General features: G+C 37.9%; 2 protein-coding genes across 3 annotated transcripts in view; one reads left to right on the forward strand and one right to left on the reverse strand.

The window, feature by feature from the left end:
- Positions 1 to 1,119: 1,119 nt before the first annotated feature.
- On the forward strand, positions 1,120 to 9,423 carry MYL5 (myosin light chain 5). The gene is made up of 7 exons (XM_026672992.2): positions 1,120 to 1,301; positions 1,629 to 1,736; positions 4,204 to 4,279; positions 4,781 to 4,885; positions 5,570 to 5,648; positions 7,952 to 8,000; positions 9,261 to 9,423. Exons 1-7 carry the CDS (start codon positions 1,299 to 1,301, stop codon positions 9,357 to 9,359), a joined length of 519 nt encoding a protein of 172 aa, XP_026528777.1. The 5' UTR covers positions 1,120 to 1,298; the 3' UTR covers positions 9,360 to 9,423.
- A 3,043-nt stretch (positions 9,424 to 12,466) lies between these two features.
- The window catches only part of TMEM175 (transmembrane protein 175), a 27,066-nt gene continuing 13,510 nt past the window's right edge, over positions 12,467 to 26,022 (reverse strand). The window contains exons 1-6 of one of the 2 annotated variants that reach the window (XM_087957448.1): positions 24,641 to 24,671; positions 22,265 to 22,348; positions 20,682 to 20,846; positions 19,871 to 19,949; positions 19,050 to 19,179; positions 12,467 to 15,772 (exon numbers count right to left, since the gene is read on the reverse strand). In XM_087957448.1, the coding sequence (XP_087813574.1) occupies positions 15,109 to 15,772; positions 19,050 to 19,179; positions 19,871 to 19,949; positions 20,682 to 20,846; positions 22,265 to 22,348; positions 24,641 to 24,670 (1,152 nt within the window). In that variant the 5' untranslated portion in view covers position 24,671 and the 3' untranslated portion in view covers positions 12,467 to 15,108. Of the gene's footprint in view, positions 15,773 to 19,049; positions 19,180 to 19,870; positions 19,950 to 20,681; positions 20,847 to 22,264; positions 22,349 to 24,640; positions 24,672 to 26,022 lie in introns of those variants that run through there. The other variant, XM_026672991.2, reaches the window with a different exon arrangement.

Below are 26,022 nucleotides of genomic sequence, written 5' to 3' on the forward strand. Positions count from 1 at the left end.
ATGAATTTAATCATTTTTATACCAAATGTTTTTTTACATTAGATATTGTTTGATGAAACACAAATGATATGCCATGATTAATTCACCAAACAGTTTGAAAAGTTTGTTATTACTGACTTACTTAAAAAGAGCAATATATGTTTTGAAAGATACAAGTTGAAAATGTTTTCAACTTCTCTTACAACACAGCGTCTTTAAACGTTCCTTAAATTGGATCCTAAAGAAGAGAGCAACAGCAGAGAGTAAAGATACACACACACAGCCTGCCAAAGTCCCAGGGAGAATATCACAATACAATATAATCAGTGAATATTATTAGCATGAGCAGCTATGGGCAAATTATCTGAACTGCAAGGAACCATTCCACAAGAATATTTTGAGTCCATAAATATTTCTAACAAGGCCTGTCATTTTAAGTATTTGATTTAGTGAAGTCATGTTTCATTTTGCAATAAATCATAAAAAGGTTCATTAATTGCATAAATCATTTAAATACATTAAGTGAATTGTTTAACAATTTAAATTTGGCGTCCAAAGCCCACTAAATCCAAATGCAGTTTGCTTATGTATGCTGGCAACTGTGATTGTAAAATTATGATTTACCATGTTGTGTGAACCCACATACTCAAAGGGATATCTAGCTTTCCATAAATAGGAACGACTGGGACTGAATATGTTAACCTGTTTAACTAAGTCAAAACTACCCAAATCAAGGTCTCCTCTTCCACATTCAAAGTCAGGATGAATTCTCCAGGATTCTTTGTATTTCCAGTTTATAATAATAATGATGATTAAAAGGTATGGAGGAAACTACACAATCAAATCTTATTTAATTATAACAAATCATGACAAACTATATCAAGAAATTGTTGCTTCCCAATGTAGCATCTAAATGTATTTCCCAGAATATGCAGGGATGGAATTTAGAAGTCTTCATTAAAAGTTAATGCTTGTTTAATCCCTGCCCAGTGTTCTTACTATGTTATAATATATGAGTTCAAAAGGTACACAAAAATAGCTTGAGTGACAGTTGAATTAACCACCATGGATATTGCAGCTCATAGCAATTGAAGGAATGTCTTACTGGACAACTTCAACTAACTGTTGTTTGTTCACCAGGGAATAGAAGGTATCTTGCAGCTCTGACCAAGTATGGAGTCATCTTGTGAGCTGAAGGTTTATGCAGTGTTGAGATCTTCTTTGGGAATGCCATCTGGAAAGACAAGATCCTCCTGTACATATAAGAAGTGTTTGATAGAGACAGTTTCCCAGAGAAACACAGGATCTCTCCAGGAAAGATGGTGAGTTTAACCTGTATTTTAAAAAATGATGTCTCTATGGTTTTCATAACACAAACTTGATTGAGTAACCTGTTAAAGGGTAAATATTTAGAGGATAAATATATATATTTTTAAAAACCACGGCTTTTTTCATGTATAACTCAAAACTCCTATCTGTATATCCTGTTGCTTTTGTACAGGCTGGTATGTATAAAACATAGCATCATTATAGTGTTTTGTAATTTAGGAAAATAATCTGAGAATTATTATCAGCTGCCTTATCTACTTCTAACTGTGTGATCAGAACAAGATACGATCTGACTGAATTCATAATACTCTTCATTTCAGGCCAGCCGAAAAACCAAAAAGAAGGAAGGCGGTGCCAAACGTGCTCAAAGAGCTTCTTCTAATGTTTTCTCCAACTTTGAACAGACACAGATCCAAGAGTTTAAGGAAGTAAGAACATTTCTCTTTAGAATGTTTTAAACTGCACATGAGTGGTATTCCATTATAAAAACTGGACAAACTTTAACCTTTTGTCATCCAACACAACTGGCTTGTTACCGTGCATTAAGAATAGGAGAAAAACAGGAGAAGAAAAATAGGAGAAAGAAAAATAAGTCGCTCTCCCTCTCTCCAACTTTCTATCTGTGCTTGCCCTCTTGCTATTAGTAGCCTACAGATATCAGTCAGTGTGGGGCTTTGAAGTAACATCTTAGAAATGAACCAAATTAAACTTTGAAGACTAGGATGTGGTAATAGCATCTTTATGTTGTATTTACCCATTAGCTTGCTTTTTAAATAGTAACATCATTTGCATAGATGTATCCTATTCTGTTCAGTAGGATTTTATATACCAGAAAGCCTACAGTATATTAGATTGCAGCCTAAATCATACCAACAGAAGACAGTTACCAGAAACCAGAAAGGTAAAAAAATATGATATAAAAGTGAGACTCATTTGAACACCATTCTTGTTAGTATATCACATGTCATCAATCTGTTGGGATTTAACAAGAAAGTCTTTGAATCATAAGTAATGTGATAAACAAACTACTTAGCAAAAATGAAATCCCTAGACCAGTCTTACCCATGGCTGCATGGATATCAATTTTCAGAACATTCAGTATAGCTAAGATAATAGCTAAGAAATTCTGAGATTTTAATCTGTGTATCTTGAAAACGCCAGACCAGGGAAGATTGCTGTACATTACTTCCTGTTTTATTTTAACCGTAGAAAATGGAGAGCAGAATAAATAATATACAAATAATCTACCTGAGAAGTAGGTTATAGCTGCAGAACGAGCTTTGATTTTAAGAAATATATTCATGCCATTCACACTGGTTTGTGTGAAGGGGTTCATCCCATGGTGGAATGAAATCTTCTGGTAGTGGGTTTTTTTTTCTCTTCCAAACCTACAGATCTGCTGCAAGTAGTTGGGAGATGAGAGAAACATAGACAAAAGAATTTCTCACATGAGTGGAAGTTTACCTATGTAATTTGAAATGTCATTTCAAATTTTTATTCCTCATGGGAAGAAAAATATTTCAATCTACAATTGAAAAGCTGTTGAAAGTAAAAATAAATAGATGTATTTTTTCATGTTTGAAAACAACAAGGGTATAAACGTGTTGCTGCTTGACTTGCAAAACATAGCCTCATTGGGGGACAAAATGCCCCCCTCCATTTTTACATGGGCATCTACTTCCCCCCACTTAATTCCAATCTATACCTTCTTACCCCAGCTCCTGTTAGCCTAGCAGTTCAAATACTTTCAAATGCGAGTAGATAAATACTGTGTTTCTACAGTCAGAAAATAAGCCCTAGCTTATTTTCAGGGTGCTTATATATAAGCCCTACCTCCAAAATAAGCCCCATTTAAGATTGCCAGCCAGATGGACACATTTCATAAACACATTTCCCCAAAAACAAGACCTAACCAGAAAAATAAGACTTAATGCATTTTTGGGAGCAAAAATTAATATAAGACCAAGTCTTATTTTCAGGTAAGTACCACTTTAGAGGGAAAGTAACAGTATTTTGTGTGTCTCAGCATATAGTCATGCTGGCCACTGAACATGGAAGCATGTTGGGACAATGTTGGCTTCCTCAGCTAGGAAATGCAGATGGACACTTCCCCCTAGAGTCTGACACTACTGGATGGGGAAAACCTTTACCATACCCATTGCAGACCCTGTTCCCTCCTACATTGGAAAAGAAGCCCTCAACCTGCCAAGCCAAGCCTAACATGGCCCTCAAATCCATAAAAGCCGATTCTTCTAAGCCTGGTTTTCTCAGACTTGGCAACTTTAAGATATGTGAGTTTCACCTCCCAGCTTGTAGCTAGGGAATTCTGGGAGTTGAACTCCACGCCTCTTAAAGTTGTTAAGATTGAGAAGCCTTACTCTATATTATTAAAGCAGTCATAATTTGTCCTGTGAATGGCTATTAATTGTAATGTTCAATTGTTTTTTCCCATAGCTATCATACAATATGTCATATAACTGCAATATTTGTAGTTCTTGAAATCAGGGGAATTACTGTTAGTTCAATTTAAGCTGATTATTTAGATAGTCATATGTTCTATTTCTGTTTCTCCAAATAGCTAAATTTAACAGCATCACTAACAAATGGAGGAGCCATTTGGGATAACAATCCCATCTTCCCATAGAATAATTTGTAACTCTAATTCTGGAAGTATGTTTGAATGTTTTTGATAAGAAAAAAAATTGAAGTCTTCAGCTCTAAATTTAAGCTTAACTATCACATTTTTATTTTTCCAAATGTTGGAATATAGAAAAAGCTCTCATGCCAATATATTATCCACTGAAATACATCGGACCTAGACTGAAGTAAGTATGATTAGGATTGTGATGACATTAGTAACTAAAAGAAACATAATAAAAATATTTTTTTAAATAGGCTTTCACCTTAATTGATCAGAACAGAGATGGCTTCATAGACAAAGAAGACCTAAAAGATACCTATGCATCATTGGGCAAGTGTTATTAAATTATTTTGTCTCAATTTAAAATCAGATTTTTTTCCTTTGTTTTGTAATCTGATACAATAATAATTACAGTTAACTAGAATACAAGGACCGGAAAAAATTGCAATAGATTAAAGTAGCTTTAAAATCAGACTCTTCTCTGTAGATCAGCAAATGGTAAATATATTTTCTGCTCTTAATATAATTTAAATGTAAATTAATAATTTCTCAATCTATTTCCAAGTATATTATCCTACTGATTCAAGGAGATTGACGATAAATTCAGTTTAAAATCTACTTTTGTTATTAAGTGCTTGAGCTTTTTATGTTCTTTTAAAATGATTACAAATTGAAGGGGACATGGGTAATTGCAAATTGGAATTTTTTGAAACTGGTAAAATTACTTTTTGCTGGCATTTATAAAAATTGGTAGAATTTACCATCAACAAGATTCATATAAATCTGATATTGCTAAAGACAGATGCAATTAATGTCTTTGTTTGATTTTAGGTAAAACCAATGTCAAAGATGATGAATTAGAGTCTATGCTTAAAGAAGCTACAGGACCTATTAATTTCACCATGTTTTTGAACCTATTTGGGGAAAAGTTAAGTGGTAAGTTTAGCACTATCTTATAAAGCCATTTCCCCCCCCCCCAAAAAAAAAACTTAGCCTGAATTTTCCTCTTTGTCCTGAATTAGGACAATTAGAGCTTAATATTAATCCTACAAATGTCCTTATTTGGCGAGATTGTCCTTTAATAATAGTGGCTAAAAAGTTAAAATTAAAATAAATAGGAAATGTTGAAAACTTTGGGGATTTCCAAATTCAATCTTCACCACTTTTGATCTGAGCTGATCCACAGAGATCCATATACTTTTGAATTTTGTAGTGGCATTTTCACCCAAAATGTGTTCAAAATTATAGTTAGAATCAAATTTGGTTTGGAAAATGAGTATCAAATCTGGAAAACTAAGAGAGGCATGGGGCGTTATTTGGAAATGGACTTCACTTGGAGCTCCTAATTCCCTTTGTCCTGATTTTAGTTTTCCAAACCAAAGCAATTGTTTCCCCTTTAAACAATCCCTTTTTATAGATTAACGACTTGTCAACCCATCAAGGGACCATAGACAATACTGAGCTCTTTTTATCTAGTCCTGTGAAGTATTTTGACGTTAGAACTGCAACAAATTATTGGAAACCATTAAAGCTGATGCTAAGTCCTCTAGTCCAGCATTTTAAGGCTCACAAGAAACAAGAGTTCCAACAAATCCAACTGTATCTCATTATTTTCTGCAGGTACAGATACTGAAGAGACTATATTGAATGCATTTAAAATGTTTGACCCAGACGCTAAAGGCAATATTAACAAGGATTAGTAAGTATTAGATGCAAAAAGGTCAGGTGGCATAAATTGAAATAAATTAAAAAACAAACAGCCTTTTGTGAAGCAATCCATAATCAGTTTGTATTGAACATAACAGGGATGATACGTCAAGAAGTTTCTACCTGATTGCATCTAGGCTAGAATCTAATATCATTTAAAGTGTAAAAAGTTATGCCAAAGTAATGAAAATTGCTCTCCAACTTCTTTCTCAGCTCAAAGCCTTGGTATAAACTTTTGAAATTCCTAAACAGCTAGAAGGCAGTTGACTTGAAGAAGCACCTGTTCCTTTAAAATGTCTGCTCAGATTGTTACTTCTGCTTTGAGCTCTTTCTGCAAAGGTTCCCTTCCAGAAATGATCTAAATGAGAAAATGAAATCAAACCACTTAATAACAGCCATAAGGTCAGAAAGCAATAGAAAACCTAAAAAGTAAGTTTATATAAATATAGTACCATATTTTTTGCACTATAAGAAGCACTTCTCCCACCCAAAAAAAGTGGATGGAAATGTCTGTGTGTCTTATAGAGTGAATATTGCGGTGGGGAGAAGGGAGATCACCGCCGCCACCGTCTGTAACCAGTGCGGCCATTCGCCGCCTCCAGGGAATGCTGGAGCCTTTGCTGCTAAGCAGCTGATTGGCAGTTGGATCGGCCTCCCAGAATACTGCTGATCAGCTGTTCTAGGTGGCGGGGATTACCGCTGTCACTGCCTATCGCTGCCAATTGCTGCCTGTCGATTGCTGCTGCCGTTCCCTGCTGCCATCAGCGGCAATCGGCATAGGCGGCAGCAAACGATGGCAATAGTATTGTTGCCCGCCAGTGGCCAGCGGAGCTGGTAGTAGATTTGGATAATGAGGAGATTGAGGAGGAACATGGGCCAGTCCTGGAGTCTGGGGAAGGCTCTGATGAGTGCTCTGTGTCGGAGGCAGAGATGAAGGCCGATCCAACTGCCAATCAGCTACTCGGCAGCAAAGGATCCTTGGTGGCGGCGGTGGCAGCTCAGCCCAGTTGACCATTGGTGGGTGCAACGGAGTGAAGCCCTAATGAGCCATGTGCTGGGGCTGTGATAACATGCTGAAACTGACCAGGCTGTTTGCTGTTTGTTGCAAGGATGCTAGGCAAATGAATACCAGATGGATGCTGGGAGGCAGAGGCAGATTTTTTTTTTCTTGTTGTCCTCTCCAAAAGCTAGGTGCGTCTTAAGTTCTGGAGCATCTTATAGTGCAAAAAATATGGTATATTTATATTAACTTACTTTTTAGGTTTTCTATTGTTTTCTATTGTTGCGCACACACACACACACACACACACACATCTTAAATATAAGATATATAACAAGGAATATGAATGAAGTAAAGGATGTTCAGCAATAAAAGTATAATTACAGAATAGGAAAAAATAACATATATCATAAGTAGTTTTGTTGATTGTTGATTGATTAGCCTAATGGCCATGTCAAATAAAACAAGGTAATACAGCATACTGGGTTATAAAATATTGAATGAAATAATCAGGTAAGATGATTGGCAATTGGCCTCAGTCTGATCAAGATAGGTTCTACGTTGAATGGCTACAGCTGTCAACTTGGAAGTCTATATAGTCCATGTGTTTGTACCTTGGAAGAAGTAAGACAGTTTATTTACAAGTAAAATCAGAATCTTCAATTAAAAGACAAAGAGCACACATGGAGGCCCAAACTGGGCAACCTAGGAAGAAATTATTTGGTTTTTATCAGATAAGAGGAGTGACAATTGTACTCTGTGCCTGGAAATATCTTTAGAATGAGGAAGGATATGAGAGTCACCCTAGTTAATAACCATGTTTAACTGAGGCAAAAACATGACAAACCTGAATACACATTCAGATAGAAAGTAAACTTGTCATGTAATATTCCTAGATCTCTTATCTAGAAAGATGACATCTTCCATGCTGCCATTAAATCATCAAGTAAATTATATAAAATATATAAAGATATACAGATATATAAAACATATGTTGCAAGTAATGTACAAGACTTCAATGGCATTTATCTTATTGACAAAAAGGTACAACTGGGCTTTTGTAATAGATAAAACATTCTCCCACATAGGAATGGACAAATATATATATATATATATATATATATATATATATATATATATATATATATATATATATATATATATATATATATATATATATATATATATATATATATACACATACATACATACATACATACATACATACATACATATATTTTCATGCAACTCTTTATAACATTTTAAAACAAATCTCTTCTTTGTTTCTCCAACAGTATGAAACGCTTAATGATGTCCCAAGGTGACAGGTTTACAGCAGAAGAGGTCTATATTTTTAAGAATGTTGTTTTTTTTAAGTGGAAATGAACTTTTAAAAATGCAGCCAGGATCATCCCAATTAAAAATCAAATTCTTTAACTGGGATATTTGTTACTGGGTTAGGCCAAACAATTATCATACCAATAAGTTCAAAACAAATTTCTTGAAACAAATAGCTATTGTTCCAAACTCATTTAACCTGGACTTTCCCAATTACAACACACTTGAATAAATAAAATATTGAATGTAGGGTAAGGATCCATGAAGCTGCCTTACATAATCCAGATAACTGAAGCATCTGTCACCCTGCTGAAATCAAATGGCAACAGCTGTTCAACTGAGGGGTGCTAAACTCTGGATGCCATAGATTAAAATTCACTTGCTTCTGTTTACAACACGCAAATGTGGTTGCTGAGCTATGAATTATTTGATAAAGGTCTGGCTCTAACTGAAAATAAAAAGGTTGCCAAGTTTAATCTATAGAAAGTTCAGATGACTTCTAAGCTCTTTTGTACTTCTAATTGGTAGCTAATGTAATATGTACTTAGTGCCCACACAAAATTATTGTTCTTTAGAAAAATTAGTTAATCATTACTGTTATTTTCAGGTGGAAGGTAGCTAATGGAGCTAAGTTCCTTTTGTTGAAGTTATGTTTTTGTCTTAATAAATTTCAATTCAGTTGTATGAAAGCTTTTATGAAGAACCCTGAGACAGCACTTCTAGTTTTGTTACTTCAGTAGAACCTCTGGTCACGAACACTTCTGACCACAACCAAATTGGGTTCTGACCAAAACATTCACAAAAATTTTGAATCTGGTCATGAACACATACTTGGGTCAAACACGACCCTGACCCAGAAATTCCTAAAGACTAAACATTAGAAGATGAAGAAATCACCAAAGTTATGGAATGAATTATGGTCATGACCATATACTACTGTATACTTTTCAGTTGATGGGATTCAAATTTTTTTACTATTGGTACTGTGGGCATGGCTGGGTGGGCATAGCAGGGGAAGGATACTGTAAAATCTCCAGTCAGAGGTGGTATTTGCCAGTTCTCCGAACTACTCAAAATTTCTGCTACTGGTTCTCCAGAACTGGTCAGAACCTGCTGAATACCACCTCTGCTCTAGGAGGAATTTTTAGTAGATACGCTTCTACAGTTTCCAACTTTAAAGACTGAAGAATCACTTGGCAGTGGTCTTTGGGCTTGCCCTGCTCAAATTCCTTGGCTAAATTCTTCCCTTTTTCTATTGTTGTACAGATAGATCAGATGTTTCAATGCTCCCCTATTGACTCGGCAGGAAATCTGGATTACAAAGCTCTCTGCTACACCATCACACATGGAGATGAAAAAGAATGAAATTCATAAGCTTTAGGAAGTTGTGTTAACATCTGTCACATTAATTAAACAAAATGACAAAACACTTCTTGCTTTCTCTGTGATTTGAAACACTTATTTAAACAGCTGTCTTTCCAGATATTGATGTTATTAACAAGGTCACTTGAAACACACAAATATATTATTTCAGTTGTGTTTTTGTGCCACTGAACAGTTTAAAAAAAGATAGAACAGTTATAGTATGCACCTTCACAATGCATTTGAAATTTATTACAGGGATACTTTTATGCAGATGAAATATTCAATTGGTGCATCTTTGTATATTCCAGATGGTCATTGACTCTTCATATTCATGGTGAATATTTGAAACAGTGGAGCAGTAGCAATAACATAAACTGTTGTAGCAGAATACTTCTTGTAGTTTTATACACAGCATTTGGCATACCAGCCACTTGGAAATGTCCCATCTGCATCACTTGACTATCTGCCAGTTAATGAAATTGAGATTTAAAATTCACCTAGAAATAGATTAGGGTTAGGGTTAATTAAAAAAAAAATTGCCCTGGAATATTCTAAGCAATCTATTATACAGCTACTTGTGTGTGTTGAACAGAAGAGATCAGAATGAGAGACATTGTTCTGTTGTGATTAAGATACCTACCGTACATTCTAGTCTGAGGGGCAGTTTGATGTAGTGGTTAAGGAATCAGGCTAGAAACCATGAGATTGTGAATTCTAGTTCCACTATAGGCACAAAACCAGCTGGGTGACCTTGGGCTAGTCAACTTTCCCTCAGTCCCCAGAAAGAAACAATGGCCAAAACACTTCTGAAGAACCTTCCCAAGTAAAGTGCAGGAATTTATCCAGTCTCCCAAGAACTCGATATGACTCAACAGACAAAAGGGGGGGAAAGTCTATTCTAACCTCAGGGATAGAAGTTCTCTGAGTTATTTGAGCCAATCAGTGTCAGCCCTTCAAGACTGATCAGACTAAGAATCCAATATCATGTTGGTCAGCACTGCTTTCATTGTAAAGCTATAGTAACATAATCTTGTAAGCCTGAATACGCACACAGACACACACTTTATCTCTGTGAGAACTATGGTCTTGTCTGAGATATTTACTGGAGTTATCTTCCTGCTCCAGACTCAATCTTCTTTTATCTGACCATTGTCCTTCACCTCTCCCCACTCTCCTTCAAGGCCACCCTCTCTGCCTTAGCCCACCCCACTTTACAGGGTTATTGTCAGGAAAAGTAGATAATGTACTATGCTTAGATAGAAGTGCATATCAAAAAAATATTAAAATCTCCCATTGTGTTTTGCGACTTTTGCTCCCGGTTTTCATGAAGGGAACAAAGGAAAACTATGTTTTTAACAAAACTCATAGTAGATGAGGAATAGCTGGTTTAGAAAGGGAAATAGCAAGAACTTAAAAATCTAAGTTCCAAAACCATGTAAAGGCAATAGTAAGAATTCTGTATCATAGATTTACTGGTAGGTCTTCACTTAACTCTGCATCTCCATCCATGGAAAGGACACTACACTCACACTATTTTCACAAGTGCACCTATCACCTAAAAAAGCTATAATAGCAATTCAGAAAAAAGCAGGATATATTCATAATAAATTGTGACCCGTAGTCAACCCTAATGTGTAGTCCATTCTCTAATGCAGGGCTGCCAAACTCCCAGCCTGCGGGCTGGATGCGTCACACACTGGCCATGCCCGTGCCCATGCCTGGTTTAGCAAAGTGGGGGGAAAGTCCTGATATGCCACATGACGCTGCCGTGATGATGTGAGTTTGACACCCCTACTCTAAAGTGTAGTCTTTGATATTAAAAGTATAGTCTTTATAGCATTATGCTTTTTTTTCTATACAAGGCGACAGTTTGGCCTGAGTGTCCCAATATTTCTTAGTTTTTAAGTAAGGATTGAAGTAAATATCCTTTTCTGCAGAATATGGTATGCAACGAAACAGAATATGCACAATATTTTCAAAAGCTGGTGCACCATTTATACATTATCTTTCTTCACATGGAACTCTATGAGATTTTCCGGTATTTTATTTTATAGAACCAAGTTGTTTGAACAGTTCTCTAGAGAAAGTTCTTAGATGTTAGGGTATATCACTTGTTAAATGCTTTTATATCTGGGAAGCTGATTTGTGCTGACCCAGTTATTTCATGGATATTTGCTTGTCAATTTTGCCACAATTAGAAGTGTGTATGTGCTTAATCAAATGATTTTTAAAATTATATATATATATGGTTTGTTTTTAAAAAGATAAAAAGTAATTTAGACTAATGTAGAGTAAGGGATAAAAAATGAAAAAGATAAAAAAGCTAATAGCAGAAGAAAGAAAAAAGCTAAAGTTAAAAATAAAAAAGATACAAAGAAGTAATTTCTGAACTTCTTTACAGCAATTTTAGATAAAATTAAAAATTTACCTGTTTCTTTAAAGACTCTTACTTGACTCTTACTTCTATAAGCTGTCCTATGTAATCATTAAAACTACAAATCATGTTAATTTTTTTTAAATACAAAGAGCCCATCAGGGGTTTTCCACTCAGCAATAAACATATTGTCTTTTTTCTGACCAAACAATGTAATTTGGTCATTGGGCTAAATCAAATGTTGACAGGTATCTTAACTGAGTATTTCCTAGTTTAGGAAACTGCAGATGGTTTCATTCTCTATTGAATTAAGAGAAAACATACTGGAAGTTTCCACCATTATATTAGCGATGGACTTCATGGCCATCCTGAAGTTCTTGAAATACTTTTCAAGCTTACTCTAGAGCAGGGCTGTCAAACTCCTGTCCCACGGACCAGATGTGTCATGCGCTGGCCATGCCCTCGCCCGGTTTAGCAAAGGGGGGGGGAAAGTTCCGATATGCCACGTGATACCACAGTGATGCTGTTGAGTTTGACACCCCTGCTCTAGATCATGGGTGTCAAACTTGCCACGTCAAGTTGCCATCACATTTTGTGATGTTTTTCCCATTCGCAGAGCTGGGGTGGGTGTGGCCTCCACATGATGCATCCGGCCCGTGGGCTGCCAGTTTGACACCCCTATATCTAGATAATGGTGAAGGAAAGTATCTAAATCACATTCTCTTTCCCCATGTTATGGGCAATAGTTTTATTTGAAATAGTTATAAAGACATTTTGAGAAGGAACACTAAAATGATATGAGATACCAACTCTTAATAAATGTAACATTTAATAAAAATAAATAAAAGATTCCATTCAATTAACACATAGATAGAATAATAAAGGACCAAAGAGCTTTCAGGAACTATAGTTAAATCTCAGTATTTTATATTGCTATTCAATCTATCTCAAATCTCAGATATACCATATCTCATAAATATAGTTTAGTTCAGTACCATAAATTTATTTTTCATTCATATAGTACAATGCACTGGAAAAAAAAAACCAAGATACTTTACAGCTTGCCTCAGTAATGCTTTTGAAGTCCTACTATTCATATTTTTTTGAGAGGTGTAATGATGAATTTCTATTGAGAAATAGTGCAAAAATTCTCACATTAAATGGCAATATTAAAGATTTATAATCAAACTTGTAGGCATGTCAATAGCTTGATAGTGAAAGCAACCTTGTTAAGTGTAGCAGAGAATAATATTGAAGAAAAAAAAACCTCTCACAAAACAGATCTAGGAAAATATTTCACATTTATGATATAACTATCCTCAAAAGCCATCTTAAAGCTTCCAAAGGATCACCTATTTCAAGGCTCTAGCATCAAATAGTTACTTTTTAAAAACTTATTGATTGATTGATTGTTAAATTTATTTTGCTGTGAGGTTGCTCTGAGTGGCTCACAACAATAAAACAGAAAAAAATGATAAAAATGTAATCATAACAATAGCAAAGGAATGAAACAATAAAAATAAATGATGAAAGTACAATTAATATGATAAAGAATTAAGGAAAAATAACTGGAAGTGAACACAAACCAAAAAAGTATAAGGACAAACACCTTATTGCATGTATAGGAAAAAAAAGGTCAGTTTGTAAACACATCATTTAACCTTGAAGATGTGGAGTAACATGAAGTCTTTCATTACATGTGTTGAATTTATGTTTACCGACAAAGAAATAAAGGGAGACTATATGAAGCAGCAGCAGTATGTTCCATCTCATAATTGGGTAGACCAGGTTGCCCTGATAGACCTGTCTCACTGGAAAGAACACTTATTTCTTTTATTACATCAACAGGAAATGGCACTAAACAAGTAAAACTTACAACAGGTCCTTGGAGTTCCAATCCTTGCAGTGTCCCTGTGTTCACACAGCACAATAGCACTAAATCTTATATACCTCTTCACAGTGCTTTACACCCCCTCTCTAAGCGGTTTACAGAGTCAGCATATTGCCCCCAACAATCTGGGTCCTCATTTTACCCATCTCAGAAAGATGGAAGGCTGAGTCAGCCTTGAGCCAGTGAGAATCGAACTGCTGGCAGTTGGCAGAATTAGCCTACAATACTGCATTCTAACCACTGCGCCAATATGGCTCTATGATTACATGATTACAAGCGTGGCATTTTTGCGATTTCTGATGTTCCATGCCAGCTTCCCACAAGTACCGGTAAATGTTTTACTTGGATAAGTTTCCATTTGTTGATTCTACTGTATACTGCCGGATCTGTTGGCGGCAAATTTGTTTTGTCTCTCGATCAGTTGAGGAAGCTGACAGGAAGTTAGAAGTCACAGTCATGCAAAGTCCTCACTTAATGACCCACATGGTCCCCATTTAATAACAGTAAGTGGGACTGCCAGAATTGTCGTTGCTAAGTGACATAGTTATGTGATGTCACATTTTACAACTGCGTTGTTTAGCAAAAGAGTTCCAGGCCCCAACGGTCATCATATTCCAAGGATTATTTTAAGTTCTATCTTCCCGTCATAACAGAATGATCTTCCTTACTTCATTAATCGCTCTTCATCTACTGATAAATTCCAAATGACTATATAATAATACAGCATTACAATATTAATTTATTTTCTGAAAGTTAACATTAATAAAGTTATGGCTATTAAACCCAAATATATATGGGATACTAAGGGATACTTAAGATGTAGGCTTGTTGCATTATTGAGGCAATAATGGGACAAGCCTATATCATAAGTATCCCCCTCATCAAGTGATAGTTCCAGCAAACTTTGGTTATATTGACAGCCAACTTTTTCTAAATATTCTCTGAACATTTAGCATGCTGAACATCAAGGTTTCTTTAAAAAGTTGCCAGTGCTGAATGAATTAGTTCCTTGTATAACTGTTGATAGTAATTTGTTGACTCACAATTCGTTTGTTCAGCTTAATCATGTTACTTTTCACTGATTTGCTAGATTACAAGCATTAAACAGCAGCTTTTAGGGTTCAACTCAAGACACACATGGAATTATTTAGCAGGTTAATACATCCTCCAGGTCACTTAATGGCCACAGAATGGATAAGGACATTCGTATTATCACCTTTACTGGCTAGGACAAATGACACTTCCCAAGAAACTGCTAGTGTTATTATTTTCTCTCAAGCATCTTATGATTCCTCACTAATCATCTATGATCAACGAGGCTATTGAGGTGATGCGTATTCTAGCCAAACTCACTGCCCCAGATGCCAGTCCACGAATAAAAGGAAGAGCTGAACATCCCTAAAGGAACAATTCAATTTTAGCTGAGTCCTGAATTCTCCAATTCGCCAAAGTATTTTGATTTTCCATGTAAATTGCAGGGGAAACTATGAGAGCACATCGGCTGGGGATAAACAGGCTTCTTCTTCTTCTAAAACACTGCTCTTTGACCTGGCCAATGACATTATATAATTTAGCATCATCAAACCAATTCTGACGAAGATGCGTAATACCAGGAAAGCAAACGGGACGATTATTTGTGTCAGATGAAAAATAGTCGTGCTTAGCTCGCTCACCACACAGGTCAGGCAAAAGACCGCCAAGCTCACGCAGGGGTAGAGAGAAAGCTTTGCAAACATGAAGGCGTGCTCTTTGCCACCGTACCGAGCAAAAGGATGCAATGTCTCGACTTCGTGAAAGAGCGCGGCAATCCATATGCTGAACTGGAAGATGCTCGCGAAAAAGATGGTAACGCAGCTAATCTGAATGGCTTCTATTTCATTGTAAGACTTCTCGGCAAACTCGCTGGTCAGCTGATAAGCGAGAGGCAATCCGCCAATAAAAGCCAAAGAAAGGGTATTAAGGAGGGTCATGAGTCGTGTGGCTTTTGTTACATGGAGGAAGAGCGAATGATGGACAAACCAGAGAAGACCAATGGTTACAAACGATCCGAAGTAGGCAAGGAAACTTGGACTGAATTCTCTCAGTGCTTCAGCAACATGACCACTGTATTTCTCTTTAACCACATTATCATCAGGAACGTTATCTTCACTGTTGAGTAAAGAAAACAATATATATGTATTTAGAATAGGCTCGCCACAAATAATCTATTTTAAAAGGACACTTCATGAATTTCATGTCAACTCATAAAATATTTCTATGGTCTTTAGAGTTGCCAACAGAAAGGGAGGAGGGAAAGCGGTAGCTTGGAAATTGAAAGTGCATTCCATAAATAGTTTTCAAAGATAGTAACTAGGTGACTGAAGTTTCTGCCATGCAAAATTCTAACTGGAGAACATGATTGATGACGCTTGGTTCTGGATGTGTCTCATTGGAGAATATGAATTATGATACACCCAGGGGGTGGGGGGAAACCAGGGTCAAGGGTGACGATGAATTATGTATCTCAGAGTCGGCTACACCCAGGCAGTGCAGGACAATTTAACTCCCAATAAATCCTTTTTAAGTTTTGGAAGTTTGGCTCGAGACTCATGATTTAATTGGGGTAACTGCTGGAATCCTGACATTTCACTTCAGTTGACTTGAGTTGGTTTATAACCACAGTAGCTCCTTGAACACATTTCATTCCATGCCTAATCAAGAAGAAAATGTAAATGCATCAAGCAAGCTCCTTAAGTTCAGACTACCTTTTTGTTGTGGTAATTTTGACAGAGTTTTACTTTAGGAATAGTCACATCCGATTACTATGGAAACCATCAGCCAATTGGGTACATAATATAGATCTATACAAACTCACCCATTCCATTATGAAAATAGGCACAGGTAGTTCTCGACTTACTATTCATTGAGTGACCAAAGTTACAATGGCACTGAAAAAAGTGACTTATGACTGTTTTTCACATGAACGTTGCAACAGTCCCACAGTCACATGATCAAAATTCAGGCGCTTGGACAACTGACTCATATTTATAACAGTTGCAATATCTGGAGGGTCACCTTTTATGACCTTCTAACAAGCAATGGGGAAGCCAGCTAACAATCATGTTATGAACTTAACATCTGCCAATGATTCACTTAACAACTGTGGCAAGAAAAGTCATATAAAATGGGGCAAAACTCAACAGATGCTTCATTTAGCAAGATAAATTGTGGCCTCAATTGTAATCATAACTCGAGGACTACCTGCATAATGCACATCCTTGCATTTCTAGTAAAGTAACATTTTGAAGATAATATTTAAGTGAGGAAGAACCAAAGCAAACTATTCAGTCTTCACTCTCTTGATTACTTAATAGGCTTTTTTCTTCCTATCAAGAACAAGCAAGGATTATAAATCTGGGAATCTTTTATCATCAATATAGTAACCCTAAGCAATGATTTATGTCTTTTACAATTCTCAAAGGAGTCTGAATTCAGTTTTTTAAAGAAGGTCCACTTTAAAAAAAAAACCGAAGAAACGAAGAGTGATTTGCCTTAGTATGGTAACCCAAAACCAAACCATGTTAGTGTGATGTATGAATATTATCACAGGGTTTGTATCTGCACAGAGCTCAGTGAGAAACCAGACCAATGGTTGAAATTCAGATGACCACTGCAAATCCCATGCAACGAAGGAAACAAAACAAGAAGTGGGGAAAATTGTCCCACAATTCTTTCTGTTGTTGACACAGCATGGCACAGAATGTTAAGTTAATTAGGATAATCAGCACATATATTTTCCATAGGACTGAAGAAATCCCACCCTTTTGACCTTTTGTATCCGGAAAAGTACTGTATTTTTCAGAGTTCAAGATGCTCTGAAGTATAAGACGCACCTAGCTTTTGGGGAGGAAAACATGGGGGGGGGGGGATTCTGCCTCTGCCTCTCAGCAATTTGCCTCCTTGCAGCAAACAGCAAATAGCCTGGTCAGCTTCAGCACAGCCTGCTTAGCACAAGCAGCTGATTGTCGGTTGGATTGGCCTCCCGACGACCAGCTGTTTCAGGCTGCAGGGATTGCCATCACCTATTGCTGCCTCCGCGCATCCCATTTTCAGCTTCTGCATCCCGTTTTCAGCCTCTACACACCCCATTTTCGGCCTCTGCATCCATTTTTCGGCCTCCGCGCACCTCATTTTCGGCACATTCTGGCTGGCAGGGATTGGAACGGGCGGAAAATGGGGTGTGTGGAGGCTGAAAATGGGATGTGGAGGCTGAAAATGGGGCGCGCAGAGGCGGCAATAGGCGATGGCAATCCCTGCAGCCTGAAACAGCTGATCATCAGGAGGCCAGTCATACCGACAATCAGCTGCTCATGCTAATCAAGCTGTGCTGAAGCTGACCAGGCTATTTGCTGTTTGCTGCAAGGAGGCAAATTGCAGGGAGGCAGAGGCCAAATGGTGGAGGCTGGCGGGTGGGCGGGGCTCCCACAACATTCACTGTATAAGACCTACAGACATTTCCACCCACTTTGGGGGTGGAAAAACTGTGTATTGTACTCTGAAAAATACGGTAACTAAAACTTGGTTTTGCCGGTTGGCTTGGGGCCCTGAGGGAAAGCGCTCACCACTGGGTGTACTTGACAGGGTAATAAGACATCATTCCTGTACTGTCTGTCTCTTGGTTCCTGTTTTTTTTTTTTTTTTTTTGCATAGTTTTAAAACATTTTAATTGGCATAGTTTTACAATTTGAACTGTAAGCCTGCTAGAGTCGACTTACCAGAGATAGAAATTTATTAAATAAAATCCTAATCGAAGATGGCACTCCAAAGGTAACAAATTTAACAAATAAAATCCTGATCGAAGATGGCACTCTGGAGGTAATAAAGTTCAGGCATACTTATGAGAGGTCTATCCATGATAATAAAAATAAAGGTAAAGGTTTCCCCAATCCAGTCATGCCCAACTCTAGGGGCTGGTGCTCATCTCCATTTCTTAGCCAAGGGAGCTAGGGTTGTCTGAAGCCATTTCCGTGGTCATGTGACCAGCATGACTATAGACCAAGGTGCACAGAATGCTGTTATCTTCCTAAATAAGTGGTACCTATTTATTGTCGACTTATAAAACATTCCTATGCTTGAGCCTCGAGCCAAGCTTCAAAAACTTCAAAGGATTTATTAGCAGCGAACATGTAGGCATGACCTGTATGAAGCCGATTCTGAGACACCTAATTCACTATCACCTATGATCGCTGGAATCCTGACATTTATCTACTTGCATTGGCATGTTTTCAAACTGCTAGGCAGGCAGGATCATGTTAATCTTGAGGATCATGGATCATCATGCCAACCATGATACCATATACTCAATTACAGATACTATTTTTCCCCTTAGCACACTTTCACACTTGAAAATACCGGGTGCAGTTTTATTCCATTGCTGAAGACTTACCATATGTCCAGAATTAACAGAGTTGCAACAATTGCATAAACTCCATCACTGAAGGTTTCCACTCGTTCCTTACTCAGGGGTTCCTTAAGATAAGAAGTAAAATAGTCTACAGGGAGTTCCTCCTCTTGACCTGCCAACAAAAATTACCATGCTTAATAAAATTGATTTCTATGTTAAGATGGCAATTTGTCTGCTTCTTCGTAAAGCCCACAACCCCTTCCCCCAAAAGCAGTATCAATTTGGATTATCATCATTCTTATTCTATGAGGTGCCTTGTTTATCCAAGCTTGTTGGGAATATCGTGTCTGCATTATTTTTATAAGGTAGTTCTCGTTTAATGACCATTCATTCAGCAATGGTTTGAAGTTAACGGCTGTTGCAGGCTCACTATGGTAATGTGATCAAAATTTGGGCACTTCGCATTTACAATTTACAATTGCAGTGTGTGCTTCAACTCCTCCCAACTGCCTCTCTCCCGCCAATTTTGCTCATTTTGGCTGTCCTGCACTCTTCTGCTCCCACCTAGTCCTAGGTTCCCCCAGCCAACCTTCGCCATTGTCTTCCTCCCACTGCTGAAGCTTCAGGGAAGACACACAAGAGCCTTGCAAAGGACTAGTTTGGTCTAGTGGCTAAGGCACCGTGCTAGAAGGCGGTAGTTTGTGAGTTCTAGTCCCGTCTTAGCCATGAAAATCAGCTGGGTGACTTTGAGCCACTCATTCTCTCTCTCTCTCTCAGCCCAGCCTACCTCACAGAGTTGTTGTTGTGGGGAAAAACAGGAGGGGGGGGAGGAGCATTGATATGCTTTATAAAACAACACTCACCAAGAATTCTGCTCCTAAACCATTTGGTTAGATGGCTGAGAAGTGGGAAAAAGACAATGAGCCCAAGAAACATGTACGACTGCAAGGAAACAGAGGCATATTTATTGAGTGCATTGATACGATGGTAATAAATAGAAAAAGGATGCATTTCTATTTGTCCTACTTCATCAGGTACTGCATGTTCCATAATAAAAATAAAAGACTGAATGATTTTTTTGGAATCATTTAGCAAAATTGGGTTTCAGAGGAAAAACAGCACTATGTCCAAATTCACACTTGTCAGTTAACGCTTTATCACAATGAAGAATGGCAATTCAGAGTCTTCACAATTCCTTGTACAGGACTCAGAACAGAGCATTCCAGTTCTTATGGACCTCTTAAGCATACATGTCCCTGAGAAAGACATCTGAGACTTTTAGGCAGTCTGTATAAAGCAACAATTCTTTCCAATAAAATAATAAGGTGACTTTTTCTTGTAATTCATCAGGAATCCTGGGTACTAATAGCAAAGACGATCTTCAAAAGCTTTAGAGAGCCGGAACAGAATTACTCTCACATGAAGGAAAGCATCAACAAGTTTGGAACAACTTCAAGTCTAAAAGAGTAGAAAAATCCTAATGTATAGTAATGGGGAATGGTGCTCCTTTTATGACTTGTGAACTTTAACTCCCAGAATTCCTGAGTCAGCCACGGTTCCCCACCTTTGGTGTAGGCCCTCAACACAAAACAAAAGCATCTTAAACGCATAATCACTAAATTTAAGGCCCACCACAACCTAATGTGAAACACTGCTCTAATTCAATGAACCTACCAATGGAAAGAAGAAAAATGAGAAAATGGCAGCCAAAAAGCTCAGCGTTGGTCCTCTCAGGATAATCTTTAAGATATGGTATTTATAAAATGCCTTATTTTCAGATTCCTGTATCTGATGATTCAGTAGATACGAATGTCTGAAGCCATATAATACAATCATCACCTGCAAAACAAGAAAATATTGCTGTACCATCAGAGGGAAAATAATTATTTGGATGTAAATTCAAATAATCATAGTTTGGATGCTTGGAAGATTTGCCTTGAGTTCTCATAGGAGTATGTTGCACCTGGGATCCAAAGCTCAAAAGGTATTTAGAAACAGGTGTACACATAAATACCATACTTTTTCAGGCCTCCTTAAAGAAGCCATATACTTTTCTGGGCTTACAGAGCAGGTGTGTCACTACCCATGTCAAAACACCTTATTGTACATCCTATACTTAACCTTAGGGAGCGTGATGGCTCAGAGGTTAAAGATGCTGAAGTTGTCAGCTGACAAACTAACAGCCTGGGTTTGAGACTTGAGTGCTGCAGAACGGGGTGAGCTCCTGTTAGTTGCTCCAGCTCCTTCCCACTTAGCAGTTCAAAAGCATGCAAATCCAAGTAGATAAATAGGTACCACTTCAGTGGGAAGGTAACAGTGTTCTGTGCTCCTTGGCATATAGTCATAAAACCAGTACACATTTGCAATGGTTGTTGGGTCCCAGGATAATGTAGCCACTCTTTGCAACCTTCCCAGTTGGCTTCCAACAAGCCAAGTCAATGGGGAAAGCTGGCTTCTTATTAACAACTGGAGTGATTTGCTTAACAGCCATGGCAAAAAAAGTTGCAAAACTAAGTGCGACTCACTTAACAACTGCCTAGCTTAGCAATGGAAATTAGACTACCTGTATATTCTCTCACAAAGGAAAATAGTGTTGATCTTGTAATTACTATCCATCCCATTTTTAACTATGGTTTATTCAACTATACAGTCCAGGTAGTCTTCAACGTATGACCACAACTGAGCTCAAAATTCATATTGCTAAGCAGGGGTGGGATTCAACTGGTGTTACTACCGATTCGGTGACTATATTTTACGTGTGTGGAAAACCTTAAGCTGTGCCACCCGGACAGCTGAAAAGCCTCTTTTATCCTGCTTTTCCAACCTCAGCTATGCCGCTGACAGGTAAGAGCCCGGGCGGGCAGATGGGCCAAACAGCAGCAAACACAGAACCGGTTCTGTGTCTGCTGCTCTTCAGAGCTACCTGTTCTATAGAGCCGGACAGAACCGGTAGCATCCTACCCCTGTTGCTAAGTGAGAATTTTGTTTAGTGAGTTTTGCCCCATTTCACAACTTTTCTCACATGTTTGTTAAGTGAATCACTGCCGTTCTTAAATTAGTAACACGGTTGTTAAGTGAATCTGATTTCCCCATTGAGTTTGCTTGTCAGGTCTCAAAAGGCAATAGCAATTAGTTATTTAATTAATAATTAGCTATTAATAGCAATAGTATTTAGACTTATATACCACTTCACAGTGCTGTACAGCCCTCTGTTGTAAGTCAAGGACTACCAGTAGTGAAATATAAAACAACTATACCTGGATTACACCAATTATAACAGCACAGCTACTAAACATAAAAAGTCCAAATGGTTGGTCAGGAAAAGACGTCATTAAGGAGAACTGCAAAATTAAAAAAAAAAAAAAGATTCTTTTTGTATTCCAGAACAGATTAAAGCAAATGGTTAATCTGAGGTTCTAGGACCAAATTTGACTCCCTGAATCCCTTCTGTGACTCTCCATGCCTTGCCTGTCCCAAATTCATCTGCAGAAAAATGGTGGCAGGAGTTGCTGTTGTTACATGCTGTATATACTCCATGTTTGGCTTACAGTCACTCACACAACCAGTTGGCTGGAATATACTTGAGACCTGGTCAATTTCCAGAAACAACAAAACGTTTGCTACTAATAATGTATATTTGCTCTTTCTCACACCTACCCAGGTCCTTCACAACTAGCAATAGCACTTAGACTTATATACTGCTTCGCAGTGCTTTACAACCCTCTCTAAGCAGTTTACAGAATCAGCATATTTCCCCTAACAATCTGGGGTCCTCAATTTTACTGACCTTTGGAAGGGTGAAAGGCTGAGCCAGCCTTGAGCCAATCAGGATCTAACTCCTGGCAGTGAACAGAGTTAGCCTCCAATATTGCATCCTAACCACTGTGCCACCACAACTAGGCTCTTACAACTAAAATAACTAGGTTGTCAGGTACTAGCCAGGACAGAAACTGCCAAATCTGGATCCAAAGATGACTCCAAGGGCAGGCTTAGTATCCCTTTGATCCCCAAAGTCCTTGCTTTGTTGATTCATAATACAGGCAGCTAGTCTTGCCGTGTTGATTTTCAAGTTTGGTAGCTGTTGATGGGACTTGGGGTTTCTCATCATCTGTTCTGACCCAATTTCCTGCGTCCAGTTCAGGTTACATTTTCCCCCCTTTGTTTTCTTAACAATTTGGTTTTGGTTTTTTCCTGAATTACTTCCCCTAAGGGATCATTTAGATAAGATTCCTGGCTGTTTGTACGTGCTTAGTTCATCTTTAGGGATGGCAACTTCAGCCTACTCTCTCTCATACTGTCATTTGGAGACAGAAAATATATACAAATCGTAGTGTGAGCTCTATAATTTTTAAACATCAAAGAAAAAAATATATCCAAATGCCACCCCAGACATAGGAAGTACAAACAAATGAACAAATAAATAACACGGTCCATGCTTCAGATCCAGGGGTGGGCTGCTTAGGGTTCGCACGGGTTCAGGCGAATCCTTTGCTCTGGCGATTGGTTGGGCCTGCCCACCCGCCTCTCCTTTAGTTTGTCCTTTATTTCTGCAGTTTTGAAATTCAGCTGAGATGTGGGACAGCCGATTACCGCGCCTCAGCTGTTTTACTCAGTGGCGTTGCAGTGGAAAGTAAGTTTTAAAGCTGTAAAATGGTGGTTTTTATAATGTGCTCTGCGTGCACGCAAAGCACGCACTCACCGCACCCGTTGTGAAATTGGTCAAAATCCACCCCCGTTTAGATCACACCCATTTTACTTCATCTGCACTAGCTTCCACCTTATGGAATATTCTCCACCAAGAAATATGCGAAGTCCCCACCTTGTTGCAATTCTGGAAACAGTTTTAAAAGCTCTTCTGTTGCAATTTGCTTTTGATACTACATAATTGACTGCAGGTGCCTCTTTTGATTTTAATTTGGGTTTTATCTTTGCTTTTTGACCACGGGTGTCAAATTCAAGGCCCGCGGGCTGGATACTTAGATATGGCCCACGGTGCTTCTCCTAGTGAAAATGGAGCTTGGGACGGCTGCAAGTGGCTCAGGAGCCCTTTCTTGCTGGAAGAGGTGCCCCCAACACGAGTGATGTCAACCTGGCCATGTTTCCTGGCCACACACCTCCTGCCCCCAAAGTCAAGCACAATCCTGATGCGGCTGTCAATGAAATCGAGTTTGATATCCCCATTTTAGACCATATTCTGGGTTTAATTATATATTACTCTGCTTCTATGTTTCTTTTCTTTGATGTTAGATACTTCCATAGTCCTCTCTTACTAGATCAGATAAGGTAACATGTATAATTAAGTACATGCATTCTTATCCACGGTGGCTTCTGTATCTTCAAGATGCATCCTACATTGGATCTGCCGGTTTTAATGCGATGCATCTCTTTAGTTGATCTCAGATGTATCAAATATTGGCACAAGATTCCAGCATGCTCCTAATCTCTATTAAATGGATACACAATGTATTGAACTACAAATCAGCACCTGTACAGGCGAAACATAAAGCTTGTGTGGTCAATTTGTGGTTCAATGCAATGAACAAATCTGGAAATCTGGATTATAAGGTAACCAACTCAGGAAACAACCTAAAGATGTGACATAATACATTGAAGAAATAAGAGTGCTTACTTACGGTATATGGCAAAAAAGTAATGCTCATCATGCATGCCTAGGAAAAGGAAGAAGTGATATAGCAGATGAAAAGAAATCTTTTCCTGTTCATAGATACAGTAATTCAGTTCTCATCATTCTGTGGAGGCAGTCAGTCAGTCAATCAATCAATCAGAATAAAGCTGGATGGGACCTTGGGGGTCTTTTAGTCCAACCCTCTTTCAGGCAAGTGACTGTCCACTCTCTTCTTAAAAACTTCCAGTGATCAAGCACCTGCAACTTCTGAACACAAGTTGGTTAATTGCCCTCACTGTTAGAAAGTTTCTCCTTAATTGCAGGTTGCTTCTCTCCTTAATTAGTTTTCATCCATTGTTCACTGTCTTGCCTTCTGGCGTTTTGAAAAATAAGTTGACCCCCTTTTCTTTGTGGCAGGCCCTCAAATACTGGAATACTGCTAACGTATCATCCCTAGCCCTTCTTTTCTCTAATCTAGACTGGCCATACCCAGTTCCTGCAACCGTTCTTCATATTTTGTCTCTGGGCCCTTAATCATCTTAATTGCTGTTCTCTGGACTTTTTCCAAAATCTCAACATCTTTTCTGTAATGTGGTGACCAAAACTGGATGCCTTATTCAAGTGTTGCCTTATTAAGGTTTTATAAAGCGGTACTAATACATCACATGATTTTTCAATCATGGTTCAAGGGCAACTCAATTCTTTTCTGAATGGCAAAGATAACATCAGACACTCCATATCAGAAAGTGTGACTTTACTGGCCAACATCGCCCCCATCTTTGGGAAAAATCACACAGATCTGGAAATTATCACACTTTTACATTTAGTTCTATTCCACTGTTACGTTTAAAAACCAGCCCAAACCAATGGCTCCAGTTAAACTCAGAAGGGGAATGAAGGGCCTGCATTTTTAAGAGCTATGAATGAAAGGTTTCAACATTTCTGGCTGAGTCTATTGTCTAGCTCCCTGCATAATCTTTTGGTTTCTTTTATTTCCTTTTTCTTATTTTCTCCTTTAATAATATATATCATTGATGCCATAGACATCAAACTGCTCTGGTGTTGTCTTTCAAAAGAAAACATATCATACGAATACTGCAAGTTTCAGGAATCATCAAAGTACGGTAAATAAAAAACCTACTCCTATAATTTATTTAGGTTACTAAGGGTTTCTAAGATACAAAAATCACTAGTCCCTAGATGTCTTTGCTTCCAAGAAATCTAAGAAGTTTGAAAGCTATGGTTTAGAGATATATGTGAATGCGACCAAACAACGCTGTTTAGTTTATTTCTAAACGTGAGCAGCTTAGCATCCTACATTAGACCTTTGATCTACTGCAAAATCCTCATTCTGAAATTACCTCATAACTTTTGATTTCTATACTAAGG

This window comes from Notechis scutatus, chromosome 2 (genome assembly GCF_049901735.1).
Source record: "Notechis scutatus isolate UNSWTSFEM ecotype Mainland chromosome 2, rNotScu1.2, whole genome shotgun sequence".
Lineage (NCBI taxonomy): Eukaryota > Metazoa > Chordata > Lepidosauria > Squamata > Elapidae > Notechis > Notechis scutatus.

What these genes read in the sequence shown, in the direction of transcription:
- MYL5 (XM_026672992.2), top strand. An exon ending in ATTTGGGGAAAAGTTAAGTG is followed by an intron (nt 4,886 to 5,569) that starts GTAAGTTTAGCA and finishes TATTTTCTGCAG; the next exon opens with GTACAGATACTGAAGAGACT. An exon ending in ACAGGTTTACAGCAGAAGAG is followed by an intron (nt 8,001 to 9,260) that starts GTCTATATTTTT and finishes ATTGTTGTACAG; the next exon opens with ATAGATCAGATGTTTCAATG.